Source organism: Melanotaenia boesemani, chromosome 17 (genome assembly GCF_017639745.1).
Source record: "Melanotaenia boesemani isolate fMelBoe1 chromosome 17, fMelBoe1.pri, whole genome shotgun sequence".
In the NCBI taxonomy this organism is placed as follows: domain Eukaryota; kingdom Metazoa; phylum Chordata; class Actinopteri; order Atheriniformes; family Melanotaeniidae; genus Melanotaenia; species Melanotaenia boesemani.
The window spans coordinates 1,392,553-1,415,194 of NC_055698.1; the positions used below are offsets into that span (position 1 = coordinate 1,392,553).

At 41.9% G+C, this 22,642-nt stretch overlaps 1 protein-coding gene across 1 annotated transcript in view; it reads left to right on the forward strand.

The window, feature by feature from the left end:
- Window positions 1-22,642, forward strand: part of thsd7aa (thrombospondin, type I, domain containing 7Aa) — a 96,010-nt gene that overhangs the window by 63,544 nt on the left and 9,824 nt on the right. Inside the window, 20 exon segments of the mRNA XM_041966910.1 lie at window positions 485-601; window positions 941-975; window positions 978-1,075; window positions 2,182-2,261; window positions 2,264-2,284; window positions 6,089-6,283; window positions 6,426-6,692; window positions 7,587-7,765; window positions 7,876-7,881; window positions 8,590-8,723; window positions 9,054-9,207; window positions 10,672-10,813; window positions 10,904-11,019; window positions 11,107-11,224; window positions 11,826-11,971; window positions 12,573-12,747; window positions 15,924-16,097; window positions 16,636-16,731; window positions 17,503-17,585; window positions 17,851-18,064. Coding sequence (XP_041822844.1) covers window positions 485-601; window positions 941-975; window positions 978-1,075; window positions 2,182-2,261; window positions 2,264-2,284; window positions 6,089-6,283; window positions 6,426-6,692; window positions 7,587-7,765; window positions 7,876-7,881; window positions 8,590-8,723; window positions 9,054-9,207; window positions 10,672-10,813; window positions 10,904-11,019; window positions 11,107-11,224; window positions 11,826-11,971; window positions 12,573-12,747; window positions 15,924-16,097; window positions 16,636-16,731; window positions 17,503-17,585; window positions 17,851-18,064 — 2,550 coding nt within the window.

The following is a 22,642-nucleotide window of genomic DNA, read 5'->3' on the forward strand; positions in this document are numbered from 1 at the left end:
GATGGCGACATCCCTAATAACCACTTGGACATGTTTTCTCTGTGTCCTGTGTGAGAAGGGAAGTGAGGGGTGAAACACCTCACTCTTTTTTATGAAGAACAGGTACCTCATTAACTAAGTCATGATGGTTTTCTAAAATACTCAGTGTTTCACTATGAGAGATATAGCCCACTCCCAGACTGCATGAAGCCACAAACAGCTTTTAAAAAGGAAAAAAAGACTGAGTCAGATCTGACTTCACCACACACCCAGCCTGTAAAACCGCCTGACACCCCCCAGAACAAGGCCCATGACGTGGCTTGACTCTCGTCGCTATCGGAGGCACCTCTACACTGTAAGACAGGCAAAGTTAGAAAAAGAGCTGATTAATCAATTCAAGTCTCGTAATTTAAACATATCCATTTCCATTCTGCATTTACGCCCCTCTTGGTGTTACAAGGATATTCTGAGAGCATTTGACTAACTTCAGTGAGATATATTTCAGGTGTCCAGAGAGTCTTCGCCCCTGACACCGTCAGACCCTGCATGCTTCCATGTAAGAGAGACTGTATTGTTACCCCATACAGCGACTGGAGTCCCTGCCCATCAACGTGTCAGACAGGTAAAATCACCTCTAAATGTCCCACCAACTTCATCTGTTAGGAGAGGGAGTTTTTCCTTGTGCCCATGTCACCACTGTTATAAATAAATGAATTGTTAGACTTCTGTTTGAGGTTTCTTTTACTGAGCAGGTACTAGAGATATATTGTTCCACATATAATTAATTTCTACTTAAGAACTTTAATCAAATCCGGACATTCATGAAGCTAACTGACTTACGTTAATGGCAGCCTTAAATAAGAAGGTTAATTCCACATCATTTGTAATCTGTGTGACAGGCTTGAAGTAAGATGCTTTAAATACCGTTGTCTAATATCACTGTTCTCTTGGCATTCTACAGGTGATAACACCAAGAAGAAGCAATTCATGGAAACGGAATTGTTATCCAATTACCAGCCAACGGTGGACAGGATTGTCCTGAAGTTCTGACTCAGGAAAGAGACTGTGAAGCTCATTCTGTCTGTAATGGATACAGGTAGCTCATTTAAGTGATGGCACTTCACTGATTTTTTTCTATGCTGTTAACCAGAGGTCTTTTAGTTCAGGGGTCACATTCAGTACAGTGTGCTCTCCAGTGGGCCAGACCAGTGAAAATAACTGCATAACAACCTATGAAAAATGAGAAATCCTATTTTTTCCCTCTGTTTTAGTGCAAAGAAGTGTAAGTATCTTATCAAGCTGCACTTTTAAAAGACAAAACAAAACAAAACAAAAAAAAAACATTAGGGAATAGTTGAACATTTTGAGAAAAAGTGCAGTTTTCCAGGTATCATGTTGGAGACTCTTCTCGGCCCCCAGAGCTCCGATGGCCTCTGGTACTACTGTTGCCTTCACCTTCCAGGCTTTCTCCAGCCATATCAAACAGATAGACAGACAGGCAGGCAGGCAGACAGACAGGCAGGCAGGCAGACAGACAGGCAGACAGACAGACAGACAGGAAGGCAGGCAGACACAAACAGACAGACAGACAGGAAGGCAGGCAGACAGACAGACAGACAGACAGACAGACAGACAGACAGACAGGAAGGCAGGCAGACACAAACAGACAGACAGACAGGAAGGCAGGCAGACAGACAGACAGACAGACAGACAGACAGACAGACAGACAGGAAGGCAGGCAGACACAAACAGACAGACAGACAGACAGACAGACAGACAGGAAGGCAGGCAGACACAAACAGACAGACAGACAGACAGACAGGAAGGCAGACAGACAGACAGACAGACAGGCAGGCAGGCAGACAGACAGACAGGCAGACAGACAGGCAGACAAACCAGCAGTGCCAAAGATGTCCACCTTGACAGAGGGATAGATAATAGCTTAGCAAAGAAAGCCAATGGATTGCAGCAAACCTTGACTTTGATTCAATTCCCCATCCTGAGCACACACGGGGTGGCCGGCAACAGTGGAAAGTTGTTTTCCTTCTTCACTGCTATGGCTACTTAAAACACGACAGACATGATGATTGGATAGGTCACCACTGGCATAAAATATCAACTCTGTACACTCTGGGCTCTGTTGACATAATAATCAACTGAGACTGTTACAGATTCCTGATGCCTGTCTGCTCTCTTTGGTAGATGGAAAACCCACAAGTGGCGGAGATGTCAGCTGGTCCCATGGTCTGTTCGCCAAGACAGTCCTGGAGCTCAGGAGACCTGTGCCCAGGCTTGCAGTTCCGAGGTAAGGACAGCCATAAATTGGAGACAATTCATATGTTTACATCTTTTTAAATCTCATGGAACATTACAGACTGCAGTCTTATGGCCACGTGCCTCAGCCCTCCTCATGTCAAGATTCCTAATCAGTTAATGGTCAATTAGTCTACCTGTACAAGTGCAAAGAAAAAACTGTGTCACTGCTTGAGCTCAAACAGTCCTATTTTCCTTCTCTACCCTTTTAAGCCTTGTGCATCAACTCTATTCCTGACATCCACAGTGCACATAGGCAGCGCCATGCCAGGACACTAGAAAATCCTGCTAATCTCCAATCATTACAGTAGAGTTCACCCCCTGATATCTCCTACTAGCAGGCAGAGCTGGCTCCACCACCCACCTCATCCACCATGCACACCAACCCAAATGTTAATGGACAACAGCCAGGAGCTAGTCAGGGCTGTAAATTATTACTATTATTGTTTTTTGTTTTTTTCATAGCAGCACCCCCTCCAGCAGCTGGCACCCAATGCGGCCTTCTATATGGCCTCTATGCCAAGGGCTTCTGCTGGCAGGTGATGGATGTGCCAGCCTCAGTTAACTAAGCTGAGTCATTGCTGCTCACGCTAATCAATCTTCTCTTGAGATTCTGGCTTTCATTGAGACTTGGATCATACCTGGAAACACTGTTACCCCACCTGTACACTCCCTACCTGAGCTACTTATTGGAAAGCCACTGTTTACAAGTACTGCTGACATTTGTCCTTTATCCACTTATCTGATCTCATCTGGGTTTCACCAAGCTGGTGAAGAACTCAAACTGAGCCAAAACTAACCAAATGTTCACCTCATATTCAAGTCTCCGATCGCTTCTTCAAACCGTCTTCTGTCTACTGTAAACCTCACTGCTCGACCACCTCTGATTTCATTCCAGTACAACCTTGAACTCTGTCTGTCAGCCTTCTTTTCCACAGTTGTTTGCTTCTGCTTTACTACATCTTTGCTCATTTTCCTCACCAGAGGTAAACCTGTTTTAACCATTGCTCACCAAGTCCCCACCAACCCCCAAAAGCTGCAAACTGAGTAGCTTGAGAGAAAATTGCGACACCCCTGGCAACCCAACCCATCAGCAGTCAGTCACTTCTACCCTCCCACATATCATGCCGTAATCATCCCATAATATGGGATGGGAATCTAAGGCACATCTTTACTTTATGGGGGTCCAAGGCTCCATACTGGGACTTTTTTGTTGCAAATATACAGCATCCATTCGCATGGCTTCATGCACGGCAATGCAACTTTTATTTGTACAGCATAATTTAGCAACAGGGTGATTCAAAGTTCTTTACAGAAAACAAGACACATAATTTAACATTAAAACAATAGAACAAGGAAAAAAGAAAGAGGATTAAATAAAATCGGATCTAAAATATGGTCAAGTTTAAAATTTCAAGTTTAAAAGCAACAGATGCAGATTTGAATTTCTAAATAAAAACTAGTCCCATGCAGCAAGAGAACAGGTGGGTCTTTAACCTGGATCTAAATAAACTGAGTCTTTCAGCTGATCTGAGGCTTTCTGGGAGTTTGTTCCAGACATGTGGAGCATAGAAGCTGAATGCAGCTTCTCCATGTCTGGTTCTGACTCTGGGAACTGATAAGAAAACTGGATCCAGATGACCTGAGGGTTCTGGTAGGTTCTCAATGGGTCCAGAGGTCTTGATGTATTTTGGTCCTAAACCATTCAGAGCTTCTAGACCAGCAGCAGAACTTAAAGTCTATCCTCTGACGGACCGGCAGCCAGTGTAAAAGACCTCAGAGCTGGACTGATGTGGTCCACTTTCTTGGTCTTAGTGAGGACTGGAGCAAGCAGAGTTCTGGATCAGCTGCAGGTGTCTGACTGATGTTTTAGGTAGAACCTGTAAAAACACTGTTACAATAATCAAGCTTAAATCAAGATTAATCAAGATTAAAGATGTATGTATCACTGCTATGCAGACAATGCCAGACTGTTCTTATCATGTTCACTAGATGACCTCCCACTTTCAGTACGAGTCTCAGCTTGTCTCTGACATATCGACATGGATGAATGATCACTACTTTCAACTTACCTCTCAAAGACTGAACTTTTGACCTCTCCAGCTAGCCAACCAACACATAATCTCTCAAAAAAATGACTAATTCAATTAGTGTACCTCTCCAAACAAAAGCTGCCAGAAACTTGGCCATTGTGATGGATGACCAGCTAACGTCTAAACATGTTACATCTTTCTCTGTTTATGTTGCTGCACACTCTACTAAACAAACAACAATCCAGCTATCTGACTCATTGTGCCATCCTGTTAGTGGTACAGGGCCATGGTTATCTTCTGCCTCATGAGCTGCAGCGCCTCCTCCAGCAGGTCTCCCTGCCCTTGCACAGTGAATCCCCTCAAAATGGACCAGAATGCAGAATGCTGAGGGGTATCTGATGTTTGATCAACCAGAAAGGGCACCGCACTTCATTACTGACCTGAACTCCCACTGGCCACCCATGCCTGAACCAGAATCCAGTCACTAATGCTTGCCTCCAGAGTGACTGCAGGGGTAGCAGGGCCTTCTTAACCACTGCATTCCTGTCAGGAATGCTATGGGTACTTCCGTCTGAAACCAGACAGTTCTCAACTAAAATTTTAGTTTATGAATGAATAATTATCCACATAAGGGAGACAATAACATAAAGAAGTTATCGTTTTCAGCAACAGGAATAAAATATATCTCAGGTCTATGAAGGTAGTGTCCTCCCTGCTGAACCACAGAGGGTGTTAAACCGCCTCCATGAGTCAGCCCTCATGTTCTCTCTGTGTTTTATAGGACACTTCCACTCAACTTTAATTGGTTTAGGATGGTGCTTAATGTTGCAGACCTTCCACATGAACGAGCAGAATGAGTGCAAGTGTGTCGGGGATGGAGGAGCAGCAGTTTCAGAAAGGCCCTCAGACTCCTACTGAAGTCTTAGCTGTTATCTGATGCCAATGATGGAGCATCCTGATCCTCCACTGCAGGAGGCTCTTATCATTACGCACCATTACCTGTAATATAATCCTAAACCAGAGACAGAGTTCAATGCAAGTCTTCAGTTGACTCACTCAGTTTCTCAGTGAAATGTCAAGAGGGCCAAAATCCTTTTCTTTCTGAAGGACAACTGTTATCCTTCAGCTGAGAGCCCCTGATTCAGTCTCACATTGCTGGAAGATGGCCAGATTCCGGATCCCATTTTCACATTCTTTCTTTCTAATCTTGGATGTGTGTGAGTCAGAGTAATTGTGGATCTAGGAAAGTAAGAAATAAGAAAATATTGCATTCTTCTACAAAGTCACTACCTATGTTTTCTCCTGTATGTCAGTTAAAATTCAGCAGGGTTCATCACTGTGCCCTGAACAAAGTGGTTTGTTCACATTTATATACAATTATATAACAATGAAAATAAATACAGTAAAAAATTTGAAAAAAAGACTGAAAAAATAAAATATGATTAAACACTAAATTCCAACTATAATTTAATAAGAATAAATAACAAATATATTGAAAAAATGTCATATATATTAAGTTTCATACATTAATAACAATAAATAAAAAAGAACAATATATCATTTTAAAAATGCAGAAATACCCATAAAAATAAATGAATGAATTCATTATATAAAAAGAAAAACATTTAATAAAAGACAATAAATTGCATGAAATTTGCGTTAATTCCAAACACCATCGCACTGCAGCACGCCGGTTTTACGGTTTATCACGCAGCATCAGATTCATCAACATCAGCTGAGAACGTTCTTTTCTTCCTCTGTAGCTGTTTCATGTCGGAAGGTGGATGGTGGGCAGGCTGATGTGGAAGCTTGTCTGAAGCTGTCCAGCCCCATGCCGCCGCTCACACAGCCGTGCCAGCTGCCCTGCCAGGACGACTGTCAGCTCAGCAGCTGGTCCAAGTTCACCTCCTGCACCGCCGACTGTGTGGGGGTCCGGACCCGCAAGAGGATCCTCGTCGGTGAGTGACAGTTTCCAGATTATATCAACCTTTAAACCAGACAACTGTCAGATTTAAACTTGAAGCTTTTCTGCAAACGAAGGTGAAGAAGTTTCCAAACCAAGCAAATTTTTTCTTTCTTTTCTTTTATGCTTTTCTTCAGGGAAGAGCAAAAAGCGCGAGAAGTGTAAAAACAACCAAATATATCCCCTGAGTGAGACCCAGTACTGCCCCTGTAATAAGTACAATGCCCAGCCTGTAGGAAACTGGTCTGACTGTATCCTGCCTGAAGGAAGCCACATGGAGGGCCAGCTTGGAATGAAAGTCCAAGGTGACATCAAGGAATGCGGCCAAGGATACCGGTACCAGGCCATGGCGTGCTACGACCAGGACAGCCGCATAGTGGAAACATCACGCTGCAACAGTCATGGTTAGATTTTATCATTTTATGTTTGCATAGAGTAATTCATCACTTTTCATTAACCCATAAACCTCCACTGATATAAGCGAAGTGCCCCCGAGCACTTCGCTTATATCATCAACAACGAAATATCATTTCTCAGGAGCGTGTAGCTCTGTGGGGTAAGCTGATGGATAGCTTAGCCGGTGATCTATGCAAGTTTTCCAAGCATTCATATCCCGTCCAGGAGGTTTACAATCCAGCTGCAAAATGCAGTTTACTCAGAGACTCTATGGTAAATCCACAATGATCCATGATAACAGCATTATTTATCACGTTTGCAACCAGTGAGCAGAAAGTTCTATGTGTGTGTGAAAAGAAGAAAAATAATGCTCCTCTATGGCTGGAATAAAGCCAAGAAGACGTTTCTGATGCACGGTGGCGCCACAAAGCAGCTGAGCTGGAGTTGGTTTAGTGAGGATAGCAGGTAAATAGTAGCAGGAATAACTGGAAATGAGGAAAAAGTGGAAACATGGAAATAGTTTCTGTTGTGTGTTTGTTTCAATAACAATATTTTTTCTCCTGAAAGCCAAGACTTGAGAGAACGATGAGATGAGAAAAGGTTTGGTCACTGTTGATCTGTGTGTTATTTCTACAAAGTTCTGTTAGTAATAAATTCTGCTTTCTTCTTCTGGTCGACCTTTATGCTGCTACATCTATTCATACATTCATTTTACATCATTTTACCTCCCAGTCTGACAGCTGAGACACATCATGATGCTGCTGACTGGGATTAAAAGCTCCAGCTTCTACATATATTATTACATAAACAACAAAAACAACAAGCAGACCAAAAATAGCAGACTCTTTTATTTATAGCAGAGTTGTAAATGGACACATTTCTTCCTCCATGATAAATGACAGGTTACATCGAGGAGGCTTGCATCATCCCGTGTCCGTCTGACTGCAAACTGAGCGAGTGGTCCAACTGGTCGCGCTGCAGCAAGTCATGTGGCAGTGGGGTCAAAGTTCGCTCCAAGTGGCTCAGAGAAAAGCCCTACAATGGAGGAAGGCCATGTCCCAAGCTGGACCACGTCAACCAGGTGACCTGCTGGACTCGTGTCTGAGCAGAACTCTCACGTCTGTTTTCAGTCCTGAAACTTCTCATCTTTCTGTTTCTTTTCTTCCTGCTGCAAACGGATTTCATCCACAGGCTCAGGTAAGCCAGCTGTGCTCTCTGTTTATTGTTTATTCTTTTCAAATTAACTATTTTGAGACTTATAACATTAAATTAATAAATGATAACGAAGTCAAACAAACAAACAAACAAACAAACAAACAAACAAACAAATAAATAAATAAATGTCTTTTTTGTTATTTCATTGGCTATTAAATGATTTCGTATACATGTTATTGTCATTTAAGGTTTTACTGCTTTTAATGAATTATTATTAATTATTAAAGCTGTTTGACCCTTCATATGTTTACGCACCTAAACAGGCAAAATGTGGCTTCTGTCTGTTTCGATGCCACTTTTAACGGTTCGCTGTTTTTAAACTGCAGCAGCATCTAGTTTAGATTTGTTTACATAAACATGACAATAACGAATTTTGATATTAATAAAATGAGAGTCAGAGTTTAGAAAATAAAAAGCACATCAAGTGAAAAATGAGGAGAAAACAAAAAAACATCGTATTACTTTTTACATTTTGGTTGCGGTGATGATGTGTTCAAATCTTTCACGTCCATCTGAACTTTTGTTTAAAAAAATAAGACTTAATGAGGACCATGTGGATTGTCATGTGAACCATAGAAGTGAAAAAAGTGTACAATCCTTTCATTATTTCTAAAATTCAAAGATACAAACAGGCATTGAAGTACACATTTCCTGTTGCTGAGGTTTCATGTGTGTGTGTGTGTGTTTCAGGTGTATGAGGTGGTGCCTTGCCACAGTGACTGTGGGCAGTACATCTGGATGGCAGAGCCTTGGAGTGTTTGGAAAATCAGCAACGTGGACCTGAAGAGCAACTGTGGAGAAGGAGTTCAGACCAGAAAAATCCGGTGAGATCTGGAAGATACGTCAGTTTTCTTTTAAATTCCTGTTTCTGATGAACAGGCCAGCAGAATCATTCATCCCACCCCCCTTAAAAACATCAGCTGTGAACAGAGCTGTTAAGCATGGTTGAGCAGGGGGCTGTTACTCTTTAACCTAGTCATATCTGAACTAAAGTCTCAGACCTTCATCATCTTGTTAAGGCAGCAGTCTTCTCTAACAGAAAAGTTCGTTTTCCAGAGTCACACTGTAAATATACTGATGCTTCTTGCTGATCAGCAGTGGAAACCCAGTCACGAGGCATGTACTAACTGCTACCGGGATCCCTTTGTGAACAGGTGTATGCTCAACACCATAGATGGACCCTCTGAGCAGGTGGAGGACTATCTGTGTGACCCAGAAGAGATGCCGTTAGGGACCCGCAAGAGCCGCCTGCCGTGCCCTGAGGACTGCGTGCTATCAGACTGGGGAGCATGGAGCCCATGTTCTCTGGTAACATTGACATGTTGCTTCCTCTTCTCAGTAACACCTCTTTTTATTCGCGTCTCATCCTTCAGAAAAAGTTAAAGGTCATGTTCTCACCATTGTCTGATTATTTTACTTTTAGCTGTTTGGCATTTTGGTGAGATTTTGATTTTAAAGATGAGAGTAGAATGTATTTGTTTCTAGAATACAAAGATGGGGTGTTTAGATATCTAACATGTGTACGTACAGGAAAAACTTTATACGTGAAAGAAGTTTGTTTGAGAAGATTTCAGCATGATTTTGAGGACAGATTCAGAGTGTGATGTCACCCATCGTAGCTGGGAGGATCTGATGGTCATTACTGAATTTTCATAAAACTTAAACTGCAATTGTGTCAAAACCGTAAACAACCATCAACAGAAACTTTCAGACGGCAAAAGTTTTATCAGTCGTGATCTATTTTAACTTTAAATGACATTTCTAAGTGAAAGTATGCCTGAACTGCAGGGATCCTAAAGTGGGTTATGTTATTTTCTCATGTTGGCAGAATCCCATTCATCTTCAATTGGAAAAAAAAAAAGACAGTTTTTTCAATTTTTGTAAAAATCGAAAGACAGCAAACATCAAAACACACGTCTCCTGATCAAGACGCACCCTTTGATATAATGTTCAGCTTAATTTGAAGTTTAATATTGAGGAATAATAATACAGGATACTAGTATATCTTAATGTGTCCTTAAAGACAATGAACCCCACATTGCCTCCCAATGTGTCTACTGAATAAAAGTGTGTGATAGAGCACATCACTCAGTATGTTACAGTAAATGTGCTGTATGAGTGTGTGTGTGAATGTGGTGTAAAAGCGCTTTGATTCAAGATTCAAAGTGTTTTATTATCATTTGCCCGTTAGCAAACAATGAAGTTCTTACTTTGCCGTCCACACTGAATTCCATAAAAGATTATAAAATAAAGAATAAAAAGAACTCAAGATAAAGAGATAAAGATAAAAAAGATAAAAAAACTCTGAGTAAATAATCTATGTACATGAATGTGCTGTGCGTTACATACGCTGTTGTGCCACATTCAACAATGAATGATTAGCAGTGCAAAAACCAGTCATGAGGTAGACGTAAGATGCATGTGCAACATCCATTATAAATGTTAAGACACATAAACAGTAAACAATATTTACTGTGGGTGACGATATAAAGTCAGTGTGCAGGTGCAGGCCGTTGTTTCTGAGTCTGGTTGTCCTGCATTTCAGACTTTGAGTGACTAGAAAAGTGCTGTATTTCAGTCCATTAACTTAAAGGCTGTGGCTTTGGCCTCTATAATAACAAGAAAGAAATCACCTTAAATTGTTTATCATCATGAGCTCAGACTTCTGATCAGTGGTTGTAAAATGAAAATATCTCTGCCAGAAATCAGCCGCATTTTGAAATTTGTTTGGGTTTGTTCCAGCATAAACTTTGTCTTCCGTCTGCTCCTCAGCCGTGTAATGAGAACAGCACACGCGAGAGGGCGGCATTCCCACTCCGCCAGCCGGGAAAAGGGAAGACCTGTCCCGCCACGACAGAGACAGAACCCTGCAGAGTCAACAACAACTGCTTCCACTATTCTTACAACATCACGGGTGAGGCTGAGACTGCTCTGCTGCATTTCCTCCTGATCCAGCAGTGTAAGCAGCACACGCTCAGTTTGCTAACGGTGAATTTCCCTGCAGACTGGAGCACTTGTCAGCTCAGTGACAGAGCAGTGTGTGGAAACGGCATCAAAACCCGCATGCTGGACTGTGTTCGCAGTGATGGCAAATCTGTTGAGCTCAGCTTCTGCCAGCAGGTTGGATGTGTTGCCTCCTGTTTCCCAGTTTGTTTGTTTTTTAAAGATTTGTACGATTGAATGAAACCGGTGTTGTGCCTTTTGCAGCTGGGTCTGGAGAGGAAGTGGCAGATGAACGCTTCCTGTGTTGTGGAATGTCCCATTAACTGCCAGCTGTCCGACTGGTCGGCATGGTCCGAGTGCACGCAGACCTGTGGCCTGGCAGGTATGACTTAGATACATACAAGTCTTATTCGAAACAACATCGTAAGTATTGCTCTTTTAATTCAGTTAATAATGGTAGTTCATTCTCAGATGTTATTGTTTCTAACAGTAAGTACTAATAAAAGGTACTTTTAAGCTGCCCACTTAAAGATGAGTTACTCTTTTGTTAGTAAAATTACCATTACTTCTTCCAGTCATTGACTTTCTACTCTGATTATATTCTATATTCACTTATAGACACGTTCATTCAGCGTGACACAAGAAAACACAAATTTTGTGACACTGGGATACGACAGGTTGATCCATGACTAAACAAGTTGATTAGAAAAAATTCTCCTTGCAGAAGCTTGGAGACTCGTGTAGTCTCCAAATTTGATGGATTTACGTAGTTAAAAAAGAAAAATCAGAGTTTTATTTTCCATATATAAAAGCTCTAGATCTACTATCAGTACCTCTTTCAAAAGACTTCATTTCTGCATTTTTGCATCATTTGGATTTCGGCTGAGACGCTGTATTACCTTCACCAGCTACCATGATGAGTTCAGGTTCAGTTTTACACTCAAATCATTCTTTTCCCCCCCTTTTTACATGCTTTTCCACAGGTAAATTGTGGAGAAGAAGAACAGTGATCCAGGCCCCTCAAGGTGACGGGAGGCCATGCCCATCCCAGATGGAGCAGTGGAAGCCTTGTCTAGCGAAGCCATGCTACAGCTGGAGATACAGCTCCTGGTCTGAGTGCAAGTCTGAGGTTAGTCAGCCGCCAATCTCTTGTTCATCTGCAACAAAAATATTTAGATCCACTAACAAAAGGTGCAAAATTAATGTGTTAAAAAAAACGCATTAAACGCGGTTTGCGTTCCAAACAACGCAGAACGTTTGTCAGTGTCGGCTCCACATCCACGTGAGAATCTCCCGTTCCACCACATCCCAAAGGTGCAACAGAGCCTCATTTTCCTGTTCTTAGCTGAAAGGAGCACCTGGTGTGGTCTCCTGCTGCTGTAGCCTACCTGTCCTTCAGCTTTCAGGAAACAAAACCCTTTAAGAGTCTCTTAGATGATTTCTGTGCAGTGAATTATCTGCATGGGTTAGAGGGGTGTCCAAAGTCGGTCCTCCAGGGCCGCTGTCCTGCAGGTTTTCAGCGTTTCTGCTTCAACACTTGTGACTCAAATTAAATAGATCCAACAGCCTATTAAGTTTTGCACACTGACTCAGTAATTTGAGTCAGGTGGTTTTGGAGCAGGGACACGTCGAAAACCTGCAGGATTGTGGCCCTCAAGGACCGGAGCTGGACACCCCTGGGTTAGATACAGTACATCCTACTTACATAGGTGTGTCGTCCCTTCCATCAGGGGGCTCGTTGTGGAGAAGGAGTGCGCTTCAGGAATGTGTCATGCTTTGTGTCGGACGGCTCGGGTCAGCAGGACAGCAACATGGTGGATGATGAACTTTGTGGCGATCTAGAGCCTTCAGTGGACGGAGAAGCACAAATCATTCTGCAGGACTCCTGCACTGTTCCCTGTCCTGGTAGGTCAAACACACAACACACACAAGTAAAATGTTTTCCATTTCATCAACCCACTTTCTCATCATCTGTAATGTGTTGATCAATAAATACAGAAGTAAAAATGAAAATCAGTCTAAAATCAGTAGTGTGATTTGGAAATGTGGGGTGAGGGAGGTGTGTGTAGTAACAGCATCATAACCGTGTATTAACCTGCTCTTTATCTCCACTTGTGAGACACTGAACGAGGTAAGCAATGGTTGGATCACTGTTAGTTGGATGTTCTAGAGCAGGGATCACAGTCCTGCAGGTTTTTGATGTTTCCCTGCTGCAACATACCTGAGCCAAATCAATGTGTTATTAAAAGCTTGAACACAAAACAATTTCATTTAATCAGGTGTGCTGCAGTAGGAAAACACCTAAAACCTGCAGGACTCTGGCCCAAGAGGTCCGGAGTTGGTGATCCCTGAGTCCACCTGGCTATTGAGTTACAGCCTGATAGTTGTACTGATCACAATTAATCACATGACCCTTTGTAGTTGAAAGTGATTAATTAGCTGATTATTTGTAAATTTGTTCTATTTTATGTCTTTAAAAATGACACAAACAGAAGGTCCATGGATGGAAACATTCTCAGATGTAGCAGCTGATTTTAAACACATCAAATATGTAGACACACACAACTTCTGGTGAAAGTAGCTGCTACCAAATTTGAATTTCACCTACATTATGATAAATATGATTATATATCCTGAAACCACAGAGAGGGTCTCTGTTCATTCAGGTAGAAAACTGAAGAAAAGGGGCGGCGTGGTTCAGGGGGTAGAGCAGCCATCTTGTAGCCTGAGGGTTGCCAGTTCGAACCTTGGCCCGGAGAGTTCATATCGAGGTGTCCTTGAACAAGACAACGAACCCCAAACTGCTCCTGATGTGTCGTGGTTGAGCACCTTGCATGGCAGCTTCCGCCATCAGTGTGTGAATGTGACGTTTAATGTGAAGCGCTTTGGGTATCATTCCAGGTACAGAAAAGGGCTATATAAATACAGACCTTTCACCAAAACTACTTTTCTTCTCATTTTGTTTAATAAACTAACAGGACAAGTCAGATAATGAACCGTTGTCTGATTTCTGAGTTTGTGCTCAGAGTAAAAATGAGCGCATGTGTGTTAGAAGATGTTTTTGTTTCCACTTGTGTCAGAGCCCCTGGATTGATAGCATCTGGCTGGACAACCGTTTCCTCCATCTATGGATCCTCGCTGCTCTTCAGCATGAGCTGAGTGGTCGGGAGAAATGCCAGAACTGAATTATCATTGAATGTTTTTATTTAAATTCAGGACTTTAGAGATAAAGTTCAAATTACTATTTACAGCTGTGATGGACACAAAATAATCAGCTTCCTCATTATCCCAACAACGTCCTTCTTTTTATGATCTGACCATCTTTAAATCATGAAGCCGAAAGGAAAACAAAGTTTGATTGTTTTGTTGAGTCTTCTATGACTACAGTATGTCTAGCGAGTGGTGCATAGATATAAGGATTACACAATTATTCACTTTTGTTTTATCATCTAAAATGTAACAGAGGTTTTTTCACTTCTCATGCAGTCCTTCATCTTCATACGGTGGTTATCTGTCTGCTTTGCACAAAATTGTAAAACAGATTTTTCTGTTATTTTATTTCTAGGTAATGATCAAATATACTCATATTTAAATAACCATATAAGAACATGGTGATCCAAAAGTATAGAAATGAGGACAGTGATTTCCATTGGTCCAATTATTATTATTTTATTGTCATATAATAATAATAATAATAATAATAATAATAATAATAATAATAACAATAAAATCATAATAATAATAATAATAATAATAATAATAGTAATAGAAAATATTATAAAAGTATAATATATATGTAATAAAAGTACAACAGCAAAAACATCCTTTTTTGTTTTTGTAAAAAATGATGTGACCCCTGATAGATGAGGAAGATAAAAATCTAAAATGTGTTTTAGTTGTTACCAAGGTAACAGATAAAAGAAGAGGATAAAGCAAGAGGCAAAAAGTCAGGAAGCTATAGATAACCACTCTGAATATAGTACACAAAAAAAATCATAACATATTTGACTCAACTATCAGTTCTTACTGATAGTCAGATCGTCAGATCATCAGCAGTGATGCTGTGACAGATTCTCTTCGCATTCACTATCTGTATGTCTCATTATGTTTAGCATCATTTATGGAGTATATTGGTACTGATTAGCAACATCCGTATCACTCCTAGATGACTCCATAATAAAAATTCTGACTTCAGGAAACAATTATACGGTACAAAATAAAAGTCCAAATAAAGACTCTAGAGCACATGGCAGTGTCTATGTACTTACAGAAGTGGAGGACCGGACTGTGGAGAAGTTCATCTCGTCAAGTCTGGGGCGAGCCAATGATTCGACCAATCACAGTGGGTCAGCAGCGATAAGCGATAAGCAGCTGTCACTCAAATTAAAAAATATTGGGAACTTATTACATTACAGCGTGATGAGTTTTAGCTATTGTAGGGACAATAGCTAAAATACTGCAAAATACATTTTATGTATTTTATTCTTGTTAAGCAGAAACATTTTCAGTTCATTTGTAATTGTTCAACTCTGACTTACTGTACACACCGTAATGAGCAACACGGTACGTCACCAGCCTCCGTGCAGTGTGTCTGGGTGTGTGTGTTGCTTTTGATTAACATGTACCAGTGGTTTTTTTATGGCCTAGCTGTCTTCTGAAAACTAAGATTAAAATGATATTGACTATATGCACCATTGGGACTGGGAGAATTATGCCGACACGAGACGAAGATGAAGTCCTGTCTGGTCATCTATGGCGAGTGAAAGGTGCAGCAGTGTCCTCCAAGTTCCACCGTTGCCCACTCCCTCCTTGTTTCAGTCTAGTATAAAGTACAACTTACAGTAATCCCATCTGGCAAAAGAGACATTTCTCTGATCTACTGCATGCACAGTTTCCTCATTCAAAGACGAATACGGTTTATATTCCATGTTTTCAACACAAAACATATCTAGTTATAATGTGATATGGTCCTCTGTTTTTTATTTTTATTTGGGTGATGTCTCTACGCTCCCGTAAATGCACCACTGTGCATGTAACTTCTAGACTTTTATAATTATTATATATGTGTGTGTGTCTTGTAGGCGAGTGCTACTTGACAGACTGGACTGTCTGGAGTCCGTGCCAGCTAAGCTGTGTGAACGGTGATGACGTTGGTTTCGGCTCGGTCCAGGTCCGATCCAGAGCTGTTGTTGCCCAGGATCCAGAGAACCTGTTGCAGTGTCCAGAACAGGAGCTGGAGGCTCGGCCATGTGCAGGTCAGTTCAGAAGAGTTGTGGTCACTGCAGTGTAGAAATTTCCTCATGCTGTAGACACGGTCTTTAACCCATTAAGGCCCGACCCATGAAAAAATGGTAAGAAAAGTCAAAATTTTTAAAATATGAGGTCTTTATTTGGCCCTTTAACAAAATGTAACAAAAAAATGAACATTTGTTTTGGCAGCATTTATTACCACATGATAAATTAAAAATATTATAATGTGGTTTTCTGCTTCTGGGTATCTATTAGGGGACAGAAGAGGAGTATCAGATTGTGTTCAACAGGATTTGTTACAGAAACTGTATGTAACATATATGTCATGTCAGGCTCTTATAGGTTAAAAGACAACATAATCAATGTTTTCAGATGTTTTTTGCATAATTTATGCCAGTCTTTCAGACTTTAGTAATCAGAAGTTTTTTTGTACTTTATGACAATGATACAGGTTACTTATTCCCATCTGCATACAAGCATACAATGATTATGATTTAGAACAGAATTAAAGATAAATAAAACTGACTGACCATGTCCATCAAGGTGGCCATTGTTTTGAATACAAGTGGAGGACTGGACCGTGGAGAAGTTCATCTCGCCAAGTGTGGTGTGAGCGTTCAGACGGACAGAATGTCACTGGTGAGCATCATGTTTCCTTAATGCACCATGTTGCATTCAGCAGATACACCTCATTTTAAACTGCCTTTAAACCTCTGACAGCAGCCTCACAATGGACCTGGAAACCTCATGTTGTTCTTGGAATCTTTTGTAGACACTTTTCCAGTTAGATGGCTCCATAGTTTGTAAGATGTTCCTGTTTGCTAACCCACACGCATAGTTATGGCTTTTCTATTATGCTGGACCTACCTGCATCTTGAATTCCTCTTTGCATCGCCTGAAACCGATAAGCCCGCTTTACACCAGTCTTTTTTTTTTCTTATGTGGTTTATGCCACGCAGTGGACTTATCCTTCCATGGATCCTCCTCTTCCTCACTGGGCTTCAGCTGTGCGAGGCTTTCACTCAGCAGTTTATCAGTAGGGACCCTCCTCCTGATAATCTTTGTTATTTGGTGCTGTAGGTGGTAGTTCTGACTCTTACCCCCCTCTTGCTGCTTAGCATGTAATCCCATGGTGTAAACAATGAAAAACATGTTCAAAAATATGAACAAATACAAACTGTGTTGAAGTTCAGGAAAAAAAAAATCCACTGACCCAGGATCACTGTGTCTGAGCTGTGGGTCTGAACACTGTAGATAAAACCAAAAACCCTGGGAGAGGATCAGATGATGATGTAAGCCACATAGTCTCATAGGACTGAAGCCAAAGATGTGCCACAGGTGTTACACCTTTCAGTGATTTAAATATCAGTAACCACATCAGTTTGACCTCTTGGCTTTTTTTCTTTACAGGTGGTTGCTTGGCAACAGCCAAACCAATCGCTGACCGATCCTGTAACCCACCATGTACAAAACAATGGTCTGTGTGCACAGAGGTGAGTTCAGGATGGAGAGATGAGGCCTACAGTGTTCACCAAGACAACAGATTCCTGATGTAAAAAATAAAATAAAATAAAAATAATAATAATAATTAAAAAAATCGTTCCGGTCTGAAAACAAACAAAGAAAAACATCATCCACCTGAGACTGGTGACTTGAGCTGAATCTGATCAGCTGTATCAGAAAAGTGTCTGCAGATGAAGGTAGAGGTGGATGTTTTTAATCCTTTTCATAACCTGTCTGCTTCCTGTCCTCTGTCAGGCGGGTGTGTGCGGCTGTGAGGAAGGTTACACTGAAGTAATGACCTCGGACGGTCTGTTGGATCAGTGTACCCTCATTCCTGTACTAGAGATCCCCACCGGAGTCGACAACAAGGCTGATGTGAAAACCATCCGAGCCTTCAACCCCTCACAGCCTGCAGCCAGCTCACCAGGCAGGGCAGGAAGAACCTGGTTCCTGCAGCCCTTCGGCCCAGGTAACAAACCAAAGTTGGTTCCCTTCTACTGGTAAAGATAATCTGAGTTTTTCTTTATAGTAAAATGTGTGTTCCTCTACTTGGTCTGAAGCAAATTAACTTGTCTTTTTCCATGATGGTGTAAAATCAATGTTTCTTAACTATATGGCCCATTCTTGGGTCTCAAGCGCCACCAAGAGGGCCACAAAAACTTTCAGTTTTGCATCTGTGGATATTGAGGGTCGCTGGGCCACTTAACTCATCAGTTGAAGACATAAGAGACATAAGTAGCAATACAGCTTCCCACCACTTGGTGGTGGCGTTGACAAGGTTTCCTCACTGCACGTCTGCCATCCCTGACTCATTTTCATATTTTAATAAAGGAGACGTTTTCTACCACATGTTAATATCTTCTTCTGTAGTTTATATAAATGGTAAAAGGGGCTGTTAGGTAACATTGCTTTAGGTAACAAGATTATGGTATAATTTAAAGTATAACAATCATAAATGACAGTAGTCGGCTACTTGCAGCTTTATTTTCTATCGTCGAAGGTCCCGCAGCTAGTCGTGCTCCTCTGTAGCTGCAAATCGAGATGTTTCCTTGGATGCTTCCTGATGAAGTTTATATGTTTACCTTTAAAGTCTGCTTTTTACAAGGCTTATTACAAATAAGCCTTGTGAAAAGCAGACAAAATACAAAGTAAACAAAGGGAAATATAGCCTACCTGTGATGTTAAAGGCACCGCCCGCTCTGTTTTCATATACTCATCTACTCCAAGCTCGTTCAGTAGTTACCCTGGAAACACCGTCTCGCACAGATGTTTGTTTCCCAAAAACTATTATTATTAATGTGAGGCTTTTCTTCAATCTGAAATGATAATTGGTTGCTAGCAAATGTTCTTTCAAGAACAGTGCTGCGTGGTTCTCAGGAAATACCTCACAATCACTTAAACCTTCCTCTGCAGCAGAATGCCACTTCAAGGAGAATGGATATGGAATGCCATCTGTGATGGAGAATTCATGGACTTTGAAGGCAGGAGACAGTACAGCACACTGCACAGCAAATCTACTAGCCACAGCTTCATCAGCATTCAGTGTGGTGCTTAGCTCATTCCCAAAGAATTTGCTGATTCTCTCTTTGACAGCAGAGATTCTGAAAGCCTCACCAACTATCTCAACTACATAGATGTCTTCCTTTTTCAGCTTGGCATGTTCCAACCGGTTATGCAGAGGAGGCTCTACCCGGGCCAAAATATCCACACATTCTTCAAACTGACCAAATCAAATTTTCCCAGTGACATCAACGTCTTTCATAAAGCATTCGATGTTCAGCGATAGGTCAGAGGAGTTAGCGCTCATCAGTTTAATTGACTCCTTCCTGAGCAGCCACCTTAGCGTGGTGGAGGAGTTTATGCATCCTGATGATCCTAGGAGCTAGGTTGTCAGGAGCTCTATGCCCCTGGTAGAGTCACCCTTGGAAAAATGGTCTCTAGAGGAGGGACCAGACAAAGTGCTGCTCAACAGACCCCTATGATGAGCCTAATATGCGGATCCAGGGGTTTCCTTTGCCTGGCTGTGGGTCACCGGGGCCCCCCTCTAGAGCCAGGCCTGGAGGTGGGGCATAAAGGCGAACACTTGGTGGCTGCAGAAGCTAGCTCTAGGGACATGGAACGTCACCTCCTTGGCGGGGAAGCAGCCTGAGCTGGTGTGCGAGGTTGAGCTGTTCCAACTAGATACAGTTGTACTGACTTCGATGACTCCACCAAGGCTGCCCCAAGTGGAGGAGTTCACATATCTCGAGGTCTTGCTCACGAGTGAGGGAAGGATGGAGAGGGAGATGGACAGGCGGATCGGTGCGACGTCTGCAGTGATGCGGACTCTGCATCGGTCTGTCGTGGTGAAGAAGGAGCTGAGCCAAAAGGCAAAGCTCTCAATTTACTGGTCGATCTACGTTCCTACACTCACCTATGGTCACGAACTGTGGGTAGTGACCTAAAGAACAAGATCGCGAATACAAGCAGCCGAAATCGGAATGACTATATCTCTCACCTGGGAAAGCCTCAGGATCCCTCTGGACGAGCTGGTGGATATAGTCAGGGAGAGGGAAGTCTTCCCTGCTTAGGCAGCTGCCCCCACGACCTGACCCCAGATAAGTGGCAGAAAAAGGATGGATGGATAGTTTAATTGACACTTTCTTCAGTCCACAACTTGGTTCGAGGTGTCACATGGTACAGGTGTACTTCCTGCTTTGCTGCCGTGCGGACGCTTCCTGCTTTGCTCTCCTTTCTGCTTGCATTTTTCTTCTTTTTTTCTTCTTTTTTCTTATCTCTTACCGGCAAGAAATTTAGGAACAAGGACTCCTGGTCACTTATAAATCACTGGAACAAATATATTTTTTGATAAATTTAGTTGATTGCCATCGGAGAACTAGTGGAATGATGTCTCCTAACCCTGCAGTATCAGTGAGCTGCACTGAGTTTGAGCAACTTTCTTTGAGGATAACACAGCTGGAGAAGAGGATTGAAACACTGCAAGACATTCGTGTGAATGAAGAATTTATTGACTCTGTAGTAGCTTCTGTACATGCTACTGAGTTGTCAAATGGATTGAGTCAAATCTTCATACGAGAAGGCATGTCGAATGTGGAGCCTCCCGCTACAGACCTGGCTGATACACTTCCCTGGATGTGTTCAAATGACATTGGAATAGCTGAGGAAAATCCCAAACCGGACCATCAGACTGATCTCTCCTTCTGGAACACTGTTGGTGCCAGACCAAAGTCATCAACCCCAGCAAGAACCTGGTCTGATGTTGTTCGCCGCAGAGGTAAATCCAGCAGGAAATTTAAAGCTCCAGCACTCACTCCACCACCTGAAGTCTCACTGCATAATAAATATGATGTGTTGAGTCATATTAAAATGAATGATGATGAATGTAATGCAAGGATATATCAAAATTCAAGAAATAGCCCTAAAACTCAGCCCAGGGCTAACCAGACCAGGAGGAGAGGCCAAAATTCCACAAACAGGAGGACTAGAGAAGCTATCGGCGCCTCCACACAAAAACAAATAGACACAGTTCTGATTGGGGACTCTCTAACAGCATGTGAGGATGGCAAAGACGGAAAATTTAACACTTTTTGATACATCAGTCAGGGAACTGACAGAGATCTTTAGACCATTCTGGCTTCACATCCAGATGGTATGAAGATTATTGTCCACACAGGGTCTTTTAATATTCTGAGGAGGAAAATTGGCTCTGAGATCCTGAAAAAAGACTTTTCTCTGCTGTTGGAGAGACTGTGTCAGTTTGGAGCACCATGTTTACATTTCAGGACCCATTCCTACAGCAGGTAAAGGGATTGAACTTTTCAGTAGACTTCTTGGCCTGAACACATGGTTATCAAACGCATGTATCACCCATGGGATAAAGTTCATTGATAACTTCAATATCTTTTGGAACTGTAAGGAGCGATTCAGACCTGATGGTGTGCATCCAAATCTAACTGGATGCAGATTACTTGGTGCACACTTGCGTCATGCTGTTGGGACGGCAAACCCAAACATGATGTACAGATAAGAGCGAAGGACACAGCAGAGAGGAGATCAACTCCCAGCTCTCCCCCCTCACCAGACCCTCTTCTCCACATCACCCAAGGTCTTCAAAGGATGTCTCTATCCAGGTCTGAACCCCAGCGACCACCATCTACCAAGAAATACAGGGCCCCCCCTCCTTCCCCTCCTCCCCCTCCTCATCCTCCTATTAGATCATCTGTACTGACCGAGCAGGACACGGGAGGAGGTGCTGGAGGGTCCCAGAGCAGCAAAATTCGCAACAAAGATAACATGCCATGATGCGTTCAGGGTCCTTGCTGTAGTTTTGCTACTACTGACAGCTGTTCTGAGATCAAGCCTGGACCCAGTAGGATTCCTGTGTTAGTAAAATAAGGAATCGAACACGGTCAGTTTGTGGGGTGAATGGTTCTAATCTGTTAACTGTACCTTGTATAACTCAGAATACAACAGAGACCAAAGTAAACTTCATAAAACTAGCTGTACTAAATGTTAGATCTCTGTCCAACAATCACTGTTAGTTAATGACTTCATCATTTCTCACAGTTTAGATTTTCTTTTTCTGACAGAAACATGGTTAACAGAAGACACAAGTGCTCCAGTTCTTAATGAAACAGCACCCCCTCATTTTAGTTTTATGGATAAATGTGGAAACTGGAGGAAAGGGGGAGGAGAAGCTGCCTTATTTAAAGATTCATTCCAGTGTAAAGAAATGTCATTTGGTGATTTTACTTCTTTTGAATATCTTAGTTTTATTTTAAGGGGCATTCCTAAAATCCTATTTCTAATCATCTACAGACGTCCAGGACACTGTGTAAATTTTATTGATGAATTTTCTGAATTATTGTCGGTTATCTCTACTGATTTTAACCATTTCATCTTAACTGGGGATTTTAACATTCACATAGATAACATGACGGATGGTAATGTCAAGGAATTTTGTTCCATATTGGACATGTTTGGTTTGTGGCAACATGTAAAAGAACCGACCCACATTCGAGGTCACATTCTGGACCTGGTTATTTCA